The sequence below is a fragment of the Taeniopygia guttata genome, chromosome 3, assembly GCF_048771995.1.
Source record: "Taeniopygia guttata chromosome 3, bTaeGut7.mat, whole genome shotgun sequence".
Classification (NCBI taxonomy): Eukaryota; Metazoa; Chordata; class Aves; order Passeriformes; family Estrildidae; genus Taeniopygia; species Taeniopygia guttata.
Genome location: NC_133027.1, coordinates 65,187,310 through 65,205,031, shown reverse-complemented (window position 1 = coordinate 65,205,031; position 17,722 = coordinate 65,187,310). Strand labels below are relative to the sequence as shown.

Genomic DNA, 17,722 nt, shown 5'->3' with positions numbered 1-17,722 from the left:
TAAACATTTTATAGAGGTCTTTACCATTTTCATCCAAGAAGCCATTATAAAAAATCTATGCCCTTAGGAAGACACCAATTTGCTGCATTTTTTGTTTTCCTCTCACCTGTGTCATTGTAGCTAGGTGAAATGAAGAACTGAGCATAATTTCTTTTAAAGGATGAGAGTTAAAAGTATCATAATCACCTCATTAGGGTAAGGAACCACAGAGCTGTTCATTGCTATGAACTGCCCCATTGCCAGGCCAAATAAAAGGCAGTGTATGAACTGAGCAGCCACTGTTCCCTCTGGACACATGAACAGCCAGTGTGGGGGAAGTTCCTTCACTACAGTGTCACCTCCGATGATGTCTCCCTTGTCTCCCTGTTGCTTTATTCAATTCCTCCCCAGTGACTCTCCCCAGCAGGAGAACACTCTGTGTAACTGTGGAGGGGTGGGAGACTAGAACTGAACCTGGCCTCAATCCATATTGAGAAAAGGGTGGCTCGGTAAGGGACAACAGCTTCTTCTCCACCTCTCTTTCCTGTCTATAGACAATATTAAAATTTGGTGTACCATGAGAGATGTTGCAAGAGAAGCTGCCATTATAGCACAGGTGAGTTACAAAAGATAGGATCTGGTGCTTGAACACTTGACTTTCCAAACTGAGTATGGGTGCAGCCTCTCTTTGAGTTCTCCATTTATTTATTAGTTCTGGGCCCCACAATTTAAAGAGGATGTGAAGGTCCTTGAATGCATCCAGCAGTGTACCCCAAAGCTGGTGAAAGGGCTGGCAGGCATGTCCTCTGAGGAGAGTCGAGGGCTTTGGGCTTGTCTAGTTTGGAGCAAAGGAGACTGAGAGGAAACATCATCACTTTCAGATGCTTCCCAGGGAGGGCAGAGGAAAGGGGGCTTCTGATCTCTTCCTCTTGGGACTCAAGTGATAAGATGTGTAGGAATGGTTCAAAAAGGCACAGGGGAGGTTTAGACTGGACATTTGGAAGCATTTCTTTACTAAGCAGGCATTCAAACACAAACAGGGTTCCTAGAGAGGTGGTTGATGTCCCAAGCTTATCAGTGTTTAAGAGGCATTTGGAGAATGCCCTTAACAACAAGATTTAATGTCTGGTCAGCCCTGAATTGGTCAGGCACTTGGATTAGGATGATTATTCTACAGTCCTTACAAGTGAAATAGTCTTAAAATTTTTGGTTCTGATACATTTGGTTTTCTGCTTCGGTCAAGGAAATATTTAGCCCCTAAAGTAGTTTTTCAGCCTGATACTCTGCAATGTCAGAGATCCACTTCTCTAATGAGAATTTCACTGGTGAGGTGACAAAATTGTTTCTGCCAGAGGATACACTCAGGTTTAGGCCAAATTACTACAGTATTTCCAGAAAGCAGAGTCTGATTTTTTTTCCATCTGCACTTACCTGGCAGAATTAGTTGTTTTTCTCTCATGTGCAAACACTGTCAAGGTGATCCACACTTTTCTTTAAATTGTGTTGCATGTGGGCTTGGGGTGAGTCCAAATAGAGGCTGATGTAAATGTATTGGCACATTTCTCCAGTGGGTTCTGAAACCAGGCTTGGTCTCCAGTATCTATCGTTTCTTTTCCTGCACTACCAGTTTTCATCTTCAGACACTCATTCTTAATGCCTACCTAGTCTCATTTTATTAACTTTGCCCTGTCAGCTTTACCCTGCCTGTCCTGATGAGAGAAATCGACATTATAAGGCAGCTCTGAATAAAAGTATAGTTTTTCCTTCCCTTGTGTTGCCTGACGCTGCAGGAGAGTGGTAGAGGGGAGTTCTCTGGCTGCCCGAGAGAGCTGCTTTTGCTTTGCCTTTTCCTAAGAGTCGATACGGTCTATTGCCATCTCCTGTTAAAACTCTCATCTGTAAAGTCGAGAGAAGCGATCAGCTTATTTAGGATTTACCAGGCTTTAAAACACCACTTTCAAAAGCTGTGTGGCAACCAGTCTTTGGTGACTTCTCAGGGCAATTCCCTCTGTTATAGAACCCCGGTTCTCCCTGCTTTTCTTAGCAGCAGTGTCCCTCTCTTTGCCGTTCGCAGCCCGAGAAGGCGCTCCCTCGGATAAGCCGAGGAAGCAGGGGAGCAGTGGGAGAGATGCTGCCGGCAGGCTCGACAGATGCTTTTTCCCAGGAAGCCGTATACTTCTGGGGAGTAGGAAAAGCGGTACTCCCTGCTTGGGAACGCGCGGGCCCGCACTTATCTCCCCGCTCCGGGAGACGGCTCTTCCACATTATTTTCGGGCCGGTGGCGCTCGGCTGCGGAGCTGCGGGCGCCCCGCGGCTTTTCCCCGCGCGGAAAGCACCTCGGTGCGCTCCCGCTGCCCGTCCTCCTGCGCCCGAGCGGGGTCGGGAGGGCTTGCGGACAGCGGCGGGGCTTCCCGTCCCCGCTGAGCCGGGCGTGCTCCGGGGGACACCGCGGGACGAACCTGGAAACACGGGGGGCGGGGGCGGCCGGATGGGGGACACCGACAGCGGCGACGCAGACACACTGGGGATGGCGTGGGGACACACTGGGGGCGGGGAGGGGACGCGGATAGGAGGGGAGACACGCTGGGGGCGGCGCGGGGGGGGACACGTCGGGGGCGGTGGCCGCCCTGCCGGGAACGCGTCCTGCCTCCTCCCGCCCCCTGCCTCCGCTCGTCCCCGTCCCCCCGCGCCGCCGCCGCCGCGGCGGGTGGCCGGGCGGGCGGCAGAGCCGGGGGGCCGTGCGCGGGCAGGATGCTCCGGTGGCGGGGCCGGGCGCGGGGCGTCGCGGTGGCGGTGGCGCACGGGCTGTGCTCGGGCTCGCTGAACATCCTGCTGAAGTTCCTGCTGGCCCGCTACCACTTCGCCTTCCTAACGCTGCTGCAGTGCCTCAGCAGCGCGGCGGCGGCGCTGGGGCTGGAGGCGCTGCGGCGGCGGGGGCTGGCGGCGCTGCCGCCCTTCGGGCCCCGCCTGGCGCGCCCCTTCGCCGCCGTGGCCGCACTGGCCACCCTGCAGTCCACCCTCACCCTCTGGTCGCTGCGCGGCCTCAGCCTCCCCATGTATGTCGTCTTCAAGCGCTGCCTGCCCCTCGTCACCCTGGTCACCGGCGCCCTGGTGCTCCGCGACGGCATGCCTTCGCCCGGCGTCCTCGTCGCCGTCCTCATCACCACCTGCGGCGCCGCGCTGGCCGGTGAGCGCGACCACGACCGCACCGAGGGGACGGGCCGGGCCGGGACGGGACGGGACGGGACGGGACGGGACGGGACGGGACGGGACGGGACGGGACGGGCGGCGGCAGCGGTAGCCGCTCCCTCCGGGCTTCGGGCTCGGGACCGGGAGGGCAGCACCAGCCCGATGAGAAAGACGCGAGGATACGGGGGACGTGCACTCCTGGGAGCCAGCTGCGGCCCCGCGGAGGCAGATGCAGCCGCACGGGCGGGCAGGTGCAGCCTCGCAGGGGTGGATGCAGCCCCGCTCTGATTCTTGCAGGGCTCGCTTAAACCTTCTGGAGATAGATGCATCCTGATGGGGGTCGGTGTGAGCCTATGGGAGTAGCTGCAGACTTATTGCAACCCTTCTAAGGAAGGTGCAACCTTATGGAGGGAAGTGTAGTCTTATGGTGGGTGGGTGAATCTACAGGGGTAGATGTGATGTTCTAGGAGCAGCTGCAAGCCCATGAGACAGCTGCAGCCCTTCTGGGGCAAGTGTCATCTTATAAGGGCAGGTGCAAGCTTAGGGGTCAGCTACAGCCCTCTGGGGCCAGGAGGACCCATGTTACTTTCCAGCCGAGGTGTAGGTGGGGTGGGAGGCAAAGCCGGCACTTTGTGGCCCGACAGCTCTCCTGGGCTAGGGGCTGCCTCAGACAGCAGAGCACATGCAGAGTGTGTAATTTAACCTGCAGAGAGACTGACAGGGGTCTCGGGAGGGAGGCTGCTCCTTCAGGGATCCCACAGGGCTCCATGGCTAGAGGGTGCAGAATGGCCTGTAGGTTGGAGGGCAGGCAGCCCAGCCAGCCAGAGCCGCTGGGCTCTGTTTCTTGCTGTGCTGCGTCTCTTGCTCTGTGCTGGCAAGAGGATGCTCAGGGTTGCTCTGTCTGTGTGTGTGTGTGTGTGTGTGTGTGTGTGTGGTTTCAGCTACAAATCTTCCACTGTGTCTTCACAAAAGGGAGAAGGCAATCTGATTTTGGCTGTGGGATTTAGAGGAGGTATGAAAAACACTCAATATGTTTGCAGATTTAAAAAATGTATAAGAGATTTGTTGGAAGGCAAGACTTGGGACAAGCATGACAAATCCTAGGGGTTATGGAAAGTGCAATGATGCCTATTTCCTAAATATTCCTCTAGTCCAAAATGGTGCTCTATTTCTGTCTCCCATGCTTATTTCTTTCTGTGACTCTCATGACAGGAGCTGGTGACCTGACTGGGGATGCTATGGGCTATGTGACAGGTGTGCTGGCCGTGCTGATACACGCTGCCTACCTGGTGCTCATTCAGAAAACCAGTGTAGATAGTGAATATGGACCCCTGACAGCTCAGTATGCCATCGCTGTTTCGGCCACCCCTTTCCTCATCATCTGCTCCTTTGCCAGCATGGATTCCATCAATGTCTGGTCCTTTCCAGGATGGAAGGACCCTGCAATGGTATGCATCTTTATTGCTTGTGTCCTGATTAGCTGTGCCATGAACTTTACCACCCTTCACTGCACTTACATTAACTCGGCTGTGACCACCAGCTTTGTAGGGGTGGTGAAGAGCATAGCCACCATCACGGTAGGCATGGTGGCATTCAATGATGTGGAGCCCACAAAGTTATTTATAGCTGGTGTTGTGGTCAACACCTTGGGGTCTATCATTTACTGCGTGGCCAAGTACATTGAGACCAGGCGGCAGAGCAACTATGAGGATCTGGAGAAAGAAGCTAGAGAAGAGGAGGGGAAAAGGCAGGCTGGAGACCAAGCTCTGTTTGCCATGGAGACAATATCCCAGGCTGAGGAAGCAGCAGTGGAAGGATCATCCACAGGGCAGAGACAGAGTGGAGAGGAAGAGAAGGACATCACTGAGAAATCAGCCAAGGCACTTGCGGTTCAGGAAAAATCCACCATCACACAAGAAGTGAACAGAAGCTTGCTGAAAGAAGCCTATCTTGGAGTATGGAGGTTGGTGAGGGGCGCTAATTATATAAAGAAGGATTATTTGATAGAAAATGAAGAGCTACCAAACCCTTAAAAAGCAGATTTGGAAGCCTATTGTTTGAGGACAGACACCTGGTTTTTCTGTACAGGGGGAAGGCAGAGCATACATTTCCACATCAATACTTAGAAATCCAAGTCATTCAGGATGATTTTACCTCATTGTCAAAAAGCAAAAGGTCATAGTTTGCTCATGCTCTGGGCTTTCTTTCAGCTGCTTTCAGTATGTCACTTTATACCCACCTCAGCTAAGGTACTGACACTCTGCTGCAGACACAGAGAGAGCTTGGTAAGGTGAAGTCACGGGGTGCTTGCCCAGCATTTGGGAATATGAGGGATATCGGTGCCACTGAGATACTTGGCAGTACCTTAGATTGTGTCTGGAGCCTGGTGATTTTAACACATTTGGAGGCTCTGTCAGTGTGTTTCTGTATCTGTATCCATCCAATTATAGGTACTCTACATAACTAATTCCTACAATATAAACTCGTATTACCTGTACTTTTTTGTGCTCCTCTGTCAATATAATTGCAACAGAGCTAGAAGTTGTACCACTTCAGTTATATTGGTGTAAAATCACTCTCTTATCTGATGAATTGAAACCTTCCAGGCCAAGCCTTGGACCTGGTTAACGTTGGGTGCATTGTGTCATCAGTAGAAATCATTTAGTCCTGTGGTGGTATACATGAAAGCATCTGACCTTCTGAGGAGCTTTGACTGGCAAAAGAAGGATGTTTATCTATGAGCTTTAACTATACATCGCATTTGGAATATTAGCTTGACTCAAATAAAAGAGTTTGGAAATGTCACTATATATTGATTGGATTTGGGAGGGCTATAAAAATTTAGGGAGAAAGATTGTGCCTTGTGTTATCCCTCCTTGTACCCTAAAGTTGGATGAATCAGATCATGGACTGGAACCTAGGTATCCTCTCCATTCATTCTCTCATAAGCTGAGGCTGAGAGCAGAGCTGGGAACACCAACTCTGAAGTTCCCAGGGGTGCTTTTGCAGAACAGTTGTGCTACATCCTTGCCACGTGCTGGTACGTGGCTTTGTGCATATCTGCCCTTGCTGTCCCTGTGCTCTGCTGTCCAGTGGAACAAAGTGTAGGCAGGCAGCAGGAGCTGCCCAGTGCTCTGGCAGATCCCCTGGCTGAGTGCTCGGGGAGCGGGATGCTCTGTGTATTTGGCACGGGGACATCCATGGCTTTGGCAGAAGCAGCTCCTCAGTGCCCAGACTGTCCCTGTCCCCATGGGCTGTGAGGGGCAGAGCTGCCTTTCCCCTTGGAAACTCATGTGCTCATGTGGGAAGCGGGAAGCAGGCACTCCAGTGAGGCCTCTGCTGAATATACTAGTATTTTGTCCCACATCTGTTTAACTGAAAAGACTGTGGAAACAAATGTGTAAGTGTTTTTTCGCCTGAAGATATCCATTTGGTAGGTGGGAGTACTTGGGTAAAACCTTTTCTCACCCCGAAAGTGTGCTGCAGCCATTGAGTCTAGCTTGAGAACAGACCAAAACAAGCTATTACCATTTTCTGAAAAAATGAACCAAGTTTGTTGTTGTTGTTTTTAATATTGTTATTGTTGTTATTAATAATTATTTATTATTATTATCTATTAAGCCACTGAACTGAAAATCAATTATTCCCTAATTAACCAGTGCCTAGCCCAGCGCTCTCTCCAGCTGAGCAGGCAGCATTAGCCTCACAGCGGGTTCAGTCTGAAGTGAGCAATTTGCCCACCAGGGAATATTTGCAAAACTGCTCTCTGGGGGAGCTTTAGGTTCTTGTCAATAAACGCAGGCAGAAACATCAGGTGCTGTGGCAGTGTGTTTTCAGAATGATTGCAGAAGTTGGCTGACCTGGCATCACCCATGAATTTTGACAGAGATGGCTAAAAGGACATTTATGCTAAAAGCCTGTAGCTGCTGAGCTGGGGGACAGGGCGCGGAGCCCTGTACATTACATGTTATGTATAGCTTGTGTTTAAGAGGTACTGGCTGTATGCCAAAATACGTTTACCTTCTGTTCGAGCTCCATATGGGATCTTTTCAATAAAAGTACTATTTATTGTTTCTAGGCTAATATAATAGGGCTTTTGTTAGTTTTTCAAATGCATCCTAGACTAAAGAAGTTTGTGCCTATGACTTATAGTTGCTGTATTACTGAACTGATTGCCATATTGAACTGCATTGTAATCATACAGATGGTTGGAGAGAAACCCACAATTCTGATCTGTCCTCACTGTGTTTTCTGTCCACAAAAAATGTGGATCTTCTAACCACCTGGGTGCCAGTCTTAGATCCTGTAGTGGACACACTGTGTTTGACACATGCTGTAGGAAGCTCTCCCACTGGACTCTTGTTTCAGGACTTTTTCCTGGGGGGAGGTTAAATGTTCTGCCACTTACTGTTGTTAAATTGTAGAAATCTGTGGAAATTCAAACAGTTTTGACTATTTAAAAAGCTGCTGTTACAATGTTGTACATTTGCATGTATAGTCAAAATGTGATCATATTGTATTCTGTTTTTACCTGTAAATTCCCTAAATTAAAATGGGAATTTGGCAAATGCAATCCAGTTTTTCAGTAACAGACACTGTCACACAATGAAATAAAAATACTGCCTTGTGCTGAGGTATTTTAAGAACATCAGTGGAAGACAGTAGAATGAGATGTGGGAATAAAATGCACTGCTTTCCAAAAGCCTTCTGCTCTTCTTATTGTTGCTGCTCCAGGGCGCTCATTTTTGCTTCATTTATAGTTTTTCTTCTGGCTTTATATCATCCAAGTTTCCTCAACGTGTGACCACACACTATAAATACTGTCATGGACAGAGGGACTAAGGACAGACAAAGGAACACAGGATTCTGAAGTGCTGGGACCTCGGTACAGCTCAAAATTCCTGTGATTCTCAGTGGTGATTCTTTTGGTTATATATTTAAGATGATTAAATGTCACTGGTGTAGCTGTTATAACCCTATAGTTAATAAAATAAGATGATGCTCATTATTAATAGTTCCATTATAAAATGACAGCATTATTAAAGGATATAATATTAATTTAATTTTACAATGTTAAGTATTTGTATTATCATCTATGTTGCATGGCAGCGCTAGGAGATGATTTAAGCATTAATTTTTACCTGTTTGCTTTGGATGAAAGGTACATAACACGCCTATGGCTGAAACTGGGTTGTGCCAGACCAGGCTGTGGTCGGTGGTTACTGCCGAATTCATCTTAGAGCTCCACACAAATGTGCCTGCAGGTTAATTTAGAGAACGAGACCATCCTTGTTCTCAGATAATAAATGAACCTGATGCACAATGACTGCTTTGAGAATAAACAGGAATTTCAGTGTCAACACATCCTTGAATAACACCTGCTGTAGCACTCCTAGACATGCACGTACACGCACATGCACACACACAAATACACATGCAATATGACAGCAAAAACCAGACTGGATAACTGGCTATCTTTTTGGAAATGCGTTCTTCTCTCTACGAAATTAAAGAGAGGACAGTTTATTTAGAGGCAGTTAAGGTGCAGTTAATATTTCTAAGGATAAAATAAAAATTTGCATACATCGCTAATCTTGTATTTGCCATCACTTCCACATGGAAAATATGCAGTAACCTAAAAAGAGCCATCTGAGAAAGAAAGAAATTTTACAGTTTATGAACCAACACTTCAGACCCCTGCAAACACCCAGGGATAGTTTATTGGCAGTGTTTAATAGCCTCTTGTAATTCTGCTTGCCGCAAAAATGCATGTTTGCTGCAAAGGCTTTAGTATGCAAAAAGGTGCAAGCCCTTCAGCTCTGGTCTCTAAATTAACATTTGAGCATTTTGCTGCTAATCATGGTGAAGGGTTAACACCTTAACCCTCTATGCCTGTGTCATTTATAATTTCACATATATCTTTGAGATTTCTTCTGTGTTTTTCTAACTGGAGTCTCTAAGTGCAGTGGAGGCAGTCAACTCTGCTCTCAATGAGCTGCTGTATTCATGCTTCAGTTGCTTGTTGAAGGTCGTCAGGAAGCTTTTCACTTCAACCCCATTCCTGTCAGGAATTGATGAGCATACACATGCCCTCTTTTCTCATCCTTTGTTGCTGCTGTATCTCCCAAATCTTTTTTCCAGTGTCCATCCTGAAAATCTCTGCAAGTTATGGAGGAATTGCCACAGAGGCTTCTCTTTTTTTTTTTTCTTTTTTTTTTTCTTTTTTTTCTTTTTTTTTCTTTTTATTGTAGAAAGGCAGGGAAGGGATGGACCAGCAGGATCTTGAATGTCCAGATTGCTTCTTTCTACCTTTGTGCATGTTTCTGCCCACCAGCTCCCTGTATCCAGATCCCTACATAGCTCAGCCCTGGCTGTGTCCCAGCTTCTCGTGGAGCTGTGCCCGGGCTGTGTCCCAGTGTCCTGTGGAGCTTGGCTGTGCATGGGACAGGCACCCTCGCTCTGACAGCCAGCCAGCACTGAAACCTGGCTGTGCCTGTCCCTTTGGAGATGTATTATACACACAGAACCAGGAGATCTTTTCATAGTAACAATGTTTTAAGTAATAAGGCTATAAACCTGCTGTTGAGCCAGGCTCAGTTTTTTTACAGGTTGAGACTTAAGAAAGCCAGTCACACTGGCTTTCTTCAGTGCTGGACTTTGTATTTGAACAGAACAGAGGCGGCCTGAGATGAAAACCCAGGCAGAAAGCATGAAAACACTGCTCAAGGAGGGACATGGGTGCGATAAAGATGGATGGGGAAAATATGTGAGCTACAAATTAGAATGGATGGGGAATATGCAATAGTTTGCATGAAAGAAAAATGTCCTTGCATGAACAACAAAGCGAAAGAACAAAAATGGCCAAAGAGTGAGGTGAATCTGCAGTGGATGCACTTGAATTTGGGCTCTGGAAGAGCACAGCACATGAAGGAGAGAGGCAGAATGAGCGAGCTGGCTGGGGGAAAGATGGCTGCATCTATTCTTTGTGATTATGTGATCTTTTTTTTTTTTTTTTTTTTTTTTACTGGACAGTTGTAAGAAATTTTGCTCTGGGAACATTAATCTTGTTGATAAGTTTGTCTTTTATCAAGTAAAAGCAATGTCAGCTCTGTTCTCAAAATTACCGTACTTTTTTTATTAGGTGCTATTGATTTTGTTCCTGACAAAACAAGAAGATCCCAACAATTATTTAACAGAATTCAGGATTTCTCTGATAAAGAGCAATAACTTCTGAAGACACAGGCCATTTCTTACCTGACATGGGGGTCAAATGAGAGAGAATAATGATTTGGAACTGGCCATAGTAGTAAACCAGTCAGGTTTACCAGCTGCTGTAAATAATGGTCAGTATCATTAGTAGATAAAAACAGCTAAAGGCTGCCGTGTGTATCACCATTAACTCCTCATGTCTTGAATTGTCTTAATTCTGTAAGTGCATTTTTTGTCTTCAGAGTACCTCTGTGAATTTGTCCTTATGGTTAGTTTTATTCCAAACCATGTACACCTGGTTAAAAGTTAATAGAATATGGATTTCCCTTTCTGTTTCTCAAACCACAAGCTAACCTGGGATCTGAAGGGCAGAGAGGTTTTCTTTGTCAATGCATCTTCTTGAGTGAGTGAACATTCAGGAGAACAGATAAAATGTCCAAGAACATTTGTTACTACAAACATATGAAAACCAGCTAAATATTTCCTTTTCACAATTTTATAGGAACAAAATTACGTTTCCTTAAGCATAGTGGCTGAGAGGCCACTGAGTCTGATTCTTCATTGAATTTCAGAAGGCTGATGCACACAAAACACACCAAAACAGACTGTACAGCCACACAATTTTGGCCCTGGGATTTACAATATTTTCCAAAAGAAAAGAGCCTGGGGAGCATTTGCCTGGCACCATGGGAGAAATCGTTTGACTTAGGGAAGCTGGGATTCAGGTCTCTGTGAAGAATCACTGCCAAGCCAGCAGCACATTTCCAGGATTCCTGAGACAGTGTTGGATTTTCAATATTGCTCTGCTTTTTTTTTTTTTTTTTTTTGTTTTTGTTGGGGGGTGTGCTTTTTGGTGTTTTTTGTTTGTTTTGGTTTTGGGTTTGGGTTCTTTTTTGTTAATAGGCATTATGAATGAGCAGAATTATCTGTAATACCTGGCCATGCCCTGGGGTACTTTCTGAGCGCTGAACTCTTCATCCGACACCTGGATGTTGCAGTGTTGCAGATAAAACCAGTACAATTTCATTAATGCTGCATCCAGCTCTGTCATCCAACACAAGCAGAACACTTTATTTTTCTGTCTGGGGAATCTGCTTAACAGTGATTAAGTATGCTTGTATACTCATAAAGATCTTTTATAGCTGCTCCAAATATTCAATGCCACAGTTCAAGAAAGAAGCTAAGCAATAGCTAACTGATGTGGAGGATGAAAATGACAGCTAGAGCTGCCTTTTCAGTAGAAGGTTTTGCAGAAGGATTTTGGGTTATTTGCTACCCAAGTTTTAGGCTTTCCTCATCTTTATCTACTTCAGTGCCTTTCCTCAAAATCTGCTAATTTTGTCTTGACAGATTTAGTGTTGATCTGGAACCATTACTTTTCTTTCTGAAAACTTCACCTCTGCCTCTCCCTGTCACTGATCAGGTAGGGCACAACACCCAGAGTCCTTTGCTTGGAACACACCAGCAGCCAGCAGACAAAAAATGTCAGATGCCACTTTCAGGGTCAAAAATAAGGACACATTGTTCTGTACTGGAGTTTCATTACAGATTCATTCAGATTCATGCTCATCATGAAAAGCACAGTGGTAAGACCTTCACAGCCAAAAAGGCTTTGCTGCATCTCTGCATTTAAAGCACGGTATAAAAATGGAGATTATTTTTTAGTGGTGCTCCTCTTTGTGTTTAGTATAGATCTGATGTGTTGGCACATAAACTGGCAAACTTTGAAGACTCAGCTGTGATGTGAACAGATTCCTAGGTGGCAATATAGAGCAGTCACCACAACCCTTACCAGCTGCTATCAGGAATGCTCTAATTTGTTGCACTAGAACATTTCTGCATTTTTTGCCTTGACCAAGCCTTCACTTAGTAGGCCATGAATTAAAGCATTTTGCTACCTTAGGGGCTCACTAGTGTCCAGTGTTCCACTTCCCAAGCCAAGGAGAGTGTTAGCAATGGGGTTTAGGATTATTTCCTATACCGCCAAGCAGAGATCTGTGCTTCAGAAGCTAACACTCAGAATTCCAGCAATGCAAAGCCAAAGAAAGAGCCCTTCTGCCCCAAATCTATTTATTGACATTGCTGTGGCAATATAGCTGATGGTAGAAGCAGTGCTGCAGGAGAAAGGAGTTTCTGTCAATTTGGCATGTTCCACAGCACTGTGTAGCACCATGACACCAGGGAAGGGCCACCAGCTGCCAGGGCCATGCTGGCACCCTCAAACATGCAGGGATGTGACTGCTGAAGCTGTTGGAGAGTCGCTCTGGACACCAAAGCTGCGTGGGTGAGTGTTCTCCTGTGGGGGCAGGGGTTTGCTCCTTTCCAAAGCTCCATATAGGGAGCTGACACATAACAACTCAGTCCCTCCCCATGAAGGGTAACAGGTCAGCTCAGCTGCAAAGTGGTGTGGTGGTGAGGGAAAGAAACAGCACAAATTTTACCTGTGCAGTCCAGATAAGCTATTACCACAGCAAAATTATTCCTTTATTTTTTTTCCCCAGGCATAGTTCCCTCTATGTTTCTGAAAGGAAATATGCAAATGCACTAATAGTTTTTATAGAAGAAAATACTTATTTCAAAAGAGAGCTCCTGCAGGCAATACAACGCCTGCTGAGCTTGCAAAATCACTCAGTATATGGGATGGATTAGGTTGGGGGCTGCCTTATTTTCATTGCCTTCAAAGTGGCTGGGAAAACGAAGATGTGAAGGTAAGGACTGTAATAAAGAACGAGCTCCATAAAGCAGCTTTGCTACAGTGAACCTTCAAACCCATTTGAGAATGTCAGGGATTTGCCATTATTCTTGAAGCTGACTCGACAAACAATTCGGGCATCTTGACAACTGAACCTTAGAATAAAATTGTCACAAATTCAATCTCCTGCCAGATAAGGAGTAGCCAGCTGATTCCCAGGGTGCAGGCAGCGCTGATCCGCCCTGCTATTGGTGAGCTCTGCTGCAGTGGGATATCTAATTTAGGTTAAGTGCATTTCCAGCATTAGGGTGCACAAAGTCTAATTGTGAGTGGCTGCCAATAGACACACACACAGGATCGGTTTTGCAGATTCATGCAAAAAACTGCTCTCATTTTAACTAAAAATGCTAAGCTTGAGTAGTAATATTAAAGTATTATAAGCTATCTGGGAAGAAGGAAAACCAAAGGAAGCAAAAAACCCTAGAGGCCTACAGGCCAAAGGCTTACGGTGTTGTTACTCTGCATTTTTCAATCAGAATAATGAATAAATATTTGAGCAATAACAAGAAGGACATATATAATTTGGATTATTTTAAACCCGGTGCCACTATCTGATCCAAATGCAGGTGCAGGGAGCCCACAAGGTTTTGAGCCATGGGCATCCCAATGCATCTCAGTACTTTCAAGACTGGAGAAATCCACCACATACAGGGATCTGTGTAGCTGGAAGTAAATACATCTGCTGCCTTGTTTTGTCTTTGTGTACCCAGATAAAATTTAAAACGTCACACCCATTTCATTTGCTTCCTCTTTTCATTCAGGAAATGCCTCCCCACCTTTTTTTTTTTTTTTTTTTTTTTTTTTTTTTGTGATAGTGCCTCAACTGGCATTCACATTACAGTGTTGGCAGGAAAGATTATAAAGAAAAACAAAAGAGTACTGTAGATTTATATTTTTACCACAGTGTCCAGGTTAATTTATTAATATATTTTTTTTCCTGCTAACTTGCTTTCTTAAAGGTGAAGATTTAGATGAGCCACTCCATTTGCTTTTGTTCTATCTCATATGTGAGATAAAATTAGACAATCCACCAAAGTTAGCATTTTTGTTACACCAGTTGTGACAGGAGCTGCTGTGTTCCAGGGCTGGTGTCTATGTTTAAACAAAGTCCACTAGACTTGGACTATAGCCAGGTCTTTCATTGCTGGGACCTTTTCAACTGTAAACAGAATTGCACTCCCTCTGAAATTTTTCTGTCACTCACTTTTGTAAGAGGACACATGAGTATTTGGGGGGTTCATCTATTGATTTTGGACTGTGGGTTACTTCTGTAAATTCAGTGAGATCAATGGGCTTCAAAACAAGCAAAGAGCTGGCTATCTTCCACTACACTGACATGGTCCCATAAAGCCAGTGAAATTGATTGGCAAAAAGCAGTTTCAGGACAAATAGTTCCCTCATGATCTATAAGCATCTCTACTAATCAGGAGATGATGGACGTAAAACTACAGAGTTTTCTGGTGTGGCAGCAGAGAGAAGCATAAAAAGCTCCTGAGAGGGAGTGTGGTTTTATATACCTGTCTTAGGGGCTGCTGAGGTGCAGCTCAGGATTTTTGCCTTCTTTGTTATGATGTCCCACATTCTGGAACAGTTCCTTGTAGGAATTGTTGTCTACCTGTATTTAGGGATGTCAGAAATTGAGAGATTTAACTGACTTTCTCTTGGTGCTACATGGCTTGCTGTCATTTTGTCATTAGTTTTCGCCCCACTCCCTGTGTTCACAAACACTGTGCTGGGAGATACCTGCCTCTTGAGTTCAGATGTAGCCTGCAAGTCATGAATCTGCTATTTGACAAAATTCAGGGGCTGGAATGTCCAAGGCAGGAAATGGGGATTGGATGAACCCAGTCGGGACTAAAAACTTCCTCAATCAGTGCCAGATCCTCTTGAGGCAATAACTGCCCTTCTCCTTCTGACTGCCCATTGACAGGTTCCTCATCTGAGTCACCATCTTCTTTGTAGCAGCATCTAAAATGATTAATCTTTAGTTTAGCTAAAAGTTACATTCTTTTATTCTTCACTGTTCTGCTGCATTTCATAATGTCAAACCTCAGGCTGCTCTTGCGCTGCTGACCCTTCCAGCCATATTTGCACTGCAAGTGGTACAGAATTATCATGACCACTCAGTGCCATCTAGGGCAGACTGGCCTCTTCCATGTTTGACCTTTAGTTGGGTCTTATGTATAACTATAATTCTCATTATATTTTTTTTCCAAGTAGAATGATCTGATATAATGGGAGGATTGTGCGATAGCTCTGGGTTCAAAGTAAATAGAAATGTCCTTGACACAGGAAGCATCAAACTGGTGTCACTTGCTGCCAAAGGATGCAGTGGAAGCTGAAACTTTCCTTTATGTCATAAGCACATGGAAGAGAACTCCTTATACTCATGTACTCCAGGTACCTGGAGGTTAATAAATACAGAAAACCTCATATAAATCAAGAAGTTCTTTGAGAGTGAAATATGTTCATTCTGGGAGAGTATTCAGAGGATGTACCATGTACGGCCTCCTGCTCTCATCCTGAGAATGGTGCTGCTGAGAATGGGATACCAGGCAAGATAAACCTTTGGTTTGAACCGGTATGGTCATTTGTATGTTTTCTTTAATGCATTCTCAAGGAGGAACATCTATAAAAGTTTCTTCAAGATACACTCCATCTTCAAAAGTCCTGTCCTTCAGCAATTTACTTACTCTAACTCTGCTGCACCAAAATAATGATTCAACATAGTTAGAAGTAAAGAAAGGTCATTGCAAAGGCCATTGAGTTCTGCTGAAAAAGTTCACCGGTACTAACTGCTTTCGAGTGTATGACCTGCTGGATTTCCTCACCTCCTCTGCTACAAAACACCACAGTAATCACAAAGGGACACATCATATCTGTCATTATTATAGGCAATGCCCACTTACACCGTGTTCCTATGAGTGAGCAAGTATTCCCTGTACGTGAATGATGTACCTGGTCCAACTCTCTCAAGGAGCTTACTAGACAATCCCCAGTTTACAAGCACAACGCAAAGCTGTGTCAATAGATAGTCATCAAAACCTCCATTTTACTTCTTCCATCCATCATTTCTACAAAATTCAAATGGAATTGGATTGGTGTCTTGCTGTGCAGCACTAAGGGATGGTTGCAGCCATAGGAGGTAATGGTCTGAAATGCTTCCCCTTTGTTGTATCCACCATTTGCTTTCTGCTTCCACATCCTTTGCAAGCATCAGCTCTTTGCATTGCAGGATGATAGATGTGCTTCAGGGTGTGGCACAAAAAGTACTCTGAAGTTGATGAAAATTAGGATCTGAAGGATTGTATAGCTAGGTCTTTTGTATGGCAACAGAGGAGAGTTTTAAAACAGCAAAATTCTTTAGTAAATCAGGTGGAAATGGAAATCTGTAACTGCATCTCTGAAATAATCCCAAGAGTACAATAGTAAAATCCTTCTATTGATTGTATATATTTTAATTTCATGACTCACGCTTGATCTGATTTGAAATACTAGATTCAATGGAAATTTCATTCACATGGCTGGAAGATCTGTTTAAAGCACTAACAGCTGAACAGAGGCAGTGCTGAACACTTAAAAGGCATAAAAAAAACAGTGGTACAAAACCTAGTTTTAATTATTCCTCCAGTTACAGAGCTCTCCACCCCTATATTAAGGTGACCAGCCCCTCCCAGGAGCCAAAGGAATATCTGTGCTGAGTAGCTGAGGTACAGATTTTCCTGAGCTGTGTGAAAACAACAGGGCTGTGAAAAGCAGGACTGGGGCAGTGATATGTTGCATCTGTGGCTTGATGTGTCAGAAGCTGAATTCTCCTGCTCTGGCTAAGCCAGCCAGCTCAGAGCTCAGCACTTGTCTCCTGTGCCTTGAAGAGAACTGAGACAGTTATTATAGTGAATTTCTAACTGCTGCAATGGTTGGATGCACTGATGGAAACTGGGAGTAGGGCTGGAATTCTATAGGTAGTTGGTGGTCTGATGACAGAAGATTCAAAGACTGTTGACTTTAGAGACAGGCAGCTGAGTTTTCTCAGCTCAGTGTTTCTGTAAACACCACATCTTGTGTTTGTGTTTCTCCTTGGACATGTAGTTTTTACTTTTTCCTTGTGCTTTTGTAGTAAAAGTACAAAGATGTAACTTTGTAAAGTAATCGGCACAACACCAAATGGATTATAACAACTTTATGGAGTGGAAGGGCTCAGGAAAAATTCAGTCTTCTGGATTACTAATATTTAGAATTTTCATCCCAGATGTATCTGGAGGACACAGACAAAAAGAGGTCCCTAGTGCATGAGGCTCTGATTATACAAGAGATGGTCTCAGGCCAAAGACTTGGCAATCAAAATACAATGTTGAATGATCCTCTGCAATTGTATGTGCTACTAGAAGATAAAACTGCATCAAGTGCACAATAGAATTGCCTGCACTTCACAAACCTGTCAGGGCAGATAGATAGCATTGCCTCATCTAATACCAGGTTCCATCTGTGGGTAAGTCCTTATTAGTAGAATACATTATGCAATATTCCTTAACAATTCATAAGAATTCATATCTGAAGAGAGGAAGATGAAGGAATGAAAAGAGATCACAGGTG

General features: G+C 45.0%; 1 protein-coding gene across 1 annotated transcript; it reads left to right on the top strand.

Moving 5' to 3' along the window:
* Positions 1-2,633: 2,633 nt before the first annotated feature.
* SLC35D3 (solute carrier family 35 member D3) lies at positions 2,634-7,870 on the top strand. Its single transcript, XM_030268141.4, has 2 exons — positions 2,634-3,166; positions 4,381-7,870. The coding sequence occupies exons 1-2, from the start codon at positions 2,731-2,733 to the stop codon at positions 5,199-5,201; spliced, it is 1,257 nt and encodes a 418-aa protein (XP_030124001.4). The 5' UTR covers positions 2,634-2,730; the 3' UTR covers positions 5,202-7,870.
* The last annotated feature ends 9,852 nt before the right edge of the window (positions 7,871-17,722 follow it).